The 1432-nt window shown below is 31.5% G+C and overlaps 1 protein-coding gene across 1 annotated transcript; it reads right to left on the minus strand.

Annotated features, from left to right (window-relative positions):
- Positions 1 to 224: 224 nt before the first annotated feature.
- Positions 225 to 808, minus strand: LOC110917169. The gene has a single exon (XM_022161766.2). The coding sequence runs from the start codon at positions 751 to 753 to the stop codon at positions 328 to 330; it is 426 nt and encodes a 141-aa protein (XP_022017458.1). The 5' UTR covers positions 754 to 808; the 3' UTR covers positions 225 to 327.
- Between the last annotated feature and the right edge of the window lie 624 nt (positions 809 to 1432).

The following is a 1432-nucleotide window of genomic DNA, read 5'->3' on the forward strand; positions in this document are numbered from 1 at the left end:
GGAAATCATATATAAAATTGTGTGTTCTCATATTCCCATGTGTTAAGATTGAAGCAAGTTTTTAAAATTTTATTTTATTGAAAGACCTTGGTTTTGTTTTATTATTATTATTATTATTATTATTATTATTATTATTATTATTATTATTATTGTCATTATTTTTAATAGTATTGTAATATAATAAAGGTTGAGCTAAACCTATATTCTTGTAACTCATAAGCATGTATACATGACAATTTATTTTATTTTATTGCACACTCTTTTATTTCTTGTTAGCAAATACAAAACCATATATAGGACACCAAAATTTTGGAAAAGGTACACAAATTAAGTAGATACATTAGAATTCAACTTCATAACCTCCCTCTCAACCGCTTTCTTCAAGAAACTATCTTCATCTAATATCATCTGAACAGGCAACAAACCGAGATCATTCGCCATAGCAAGCATCATCCTCTTTGTCTCGGCTTTAAACTCCTCCAAATCCACCGCTCCATTTGAATCACGGTCAAACTGAAGAAACAACGAGTCATAGACATGAGAGAGCTCTTCAGGGTCGGGTTTCACATCAATCCCAAAATGGGTTTCAATCATTCTTAAAGACTGTAGTTCTTTCAACATCTCCGAATATGACAACTGCCCGTCATGGTTCGTATCCAAGTAAGCGAACCGATCTTGTACCGAACCATTGAACGCTTCATCGTCTTCGATAAAGCCGAGAATGATGGCACCATCTAACAACTCAACACTCATTTTTGTATGTTTTTTTTCCTTTTTGTAAATTTGTTGGTTTTGAGTTGTGACTTGGGGTTAAGTAATATATATATAGAGATATTAAAAAAGGGTACAAGTTTATTCCTAATGGTGCTATAATTGATGCGTGCGTTCAAACAACGCGGGTCGAGTCATGTGGTTTTTGACTTTGATTATTTTATTCGATTAATCCTTGATGGGTTGTTAATCACCCCCCGTCTCATGCCTTCCACTCCCAGTAAGGCATAATGTAATAAATAAAGTGTATATAAAGATAAAAGAACGAATATATAATATGAGAGAACTTATATTCCGTGTACCCAAGGCAATTGTTTTGCTTGTTATGTTTGTAAATCTTCTAGAATAAGGTTAATGTTTTAAGTCAAGGTTTTTTAATGTAACAAAAATCATTAAACGATGTTACACATGGGAAAGAAAAGGTTTAAAAGTTATTTTTTATATCTACGTGAATACTAATTTTGTTTAGCTCGGAGAAATAATAAGAAAAACTAGAGAAAAAATCTATCTATTATAATAAAAGAAATCAACTTTTGAATACGTGTCATTCATTAAAGGTAACCTCAAATCTATATTTATCTTATATTAACTAAACTAGAATTACCACCCGTCGCAATGCGGCGGGGAATTCAATAGTTATATATTATGTTAGATGAAAGGC

Source organism: Helianthus annuus, chromosome 16 (assembly GCF_002127325.2).
Source record: "Helianthus annuus cultivar XRQ/B chromosome 16, HanXRQr2.0-SUNRISE, whole genome shotgun sequence".
NCBI classification, from domain to species: Eukaryota; Viridiplantae; Streptophyta; class Magnoliopsida; order Asterales; family Asteraceae; genus Helianthus; species Helianthus annuus.

Coding starts and splice junctions, on each gene's coding strand:
- LOC110917169 (XM_022161766.2), bottom strand. CDS start 753: ATGAGTGTTGAGTTGTTAGATGGTGCCATCATTCTCGGCTTTATCGAA.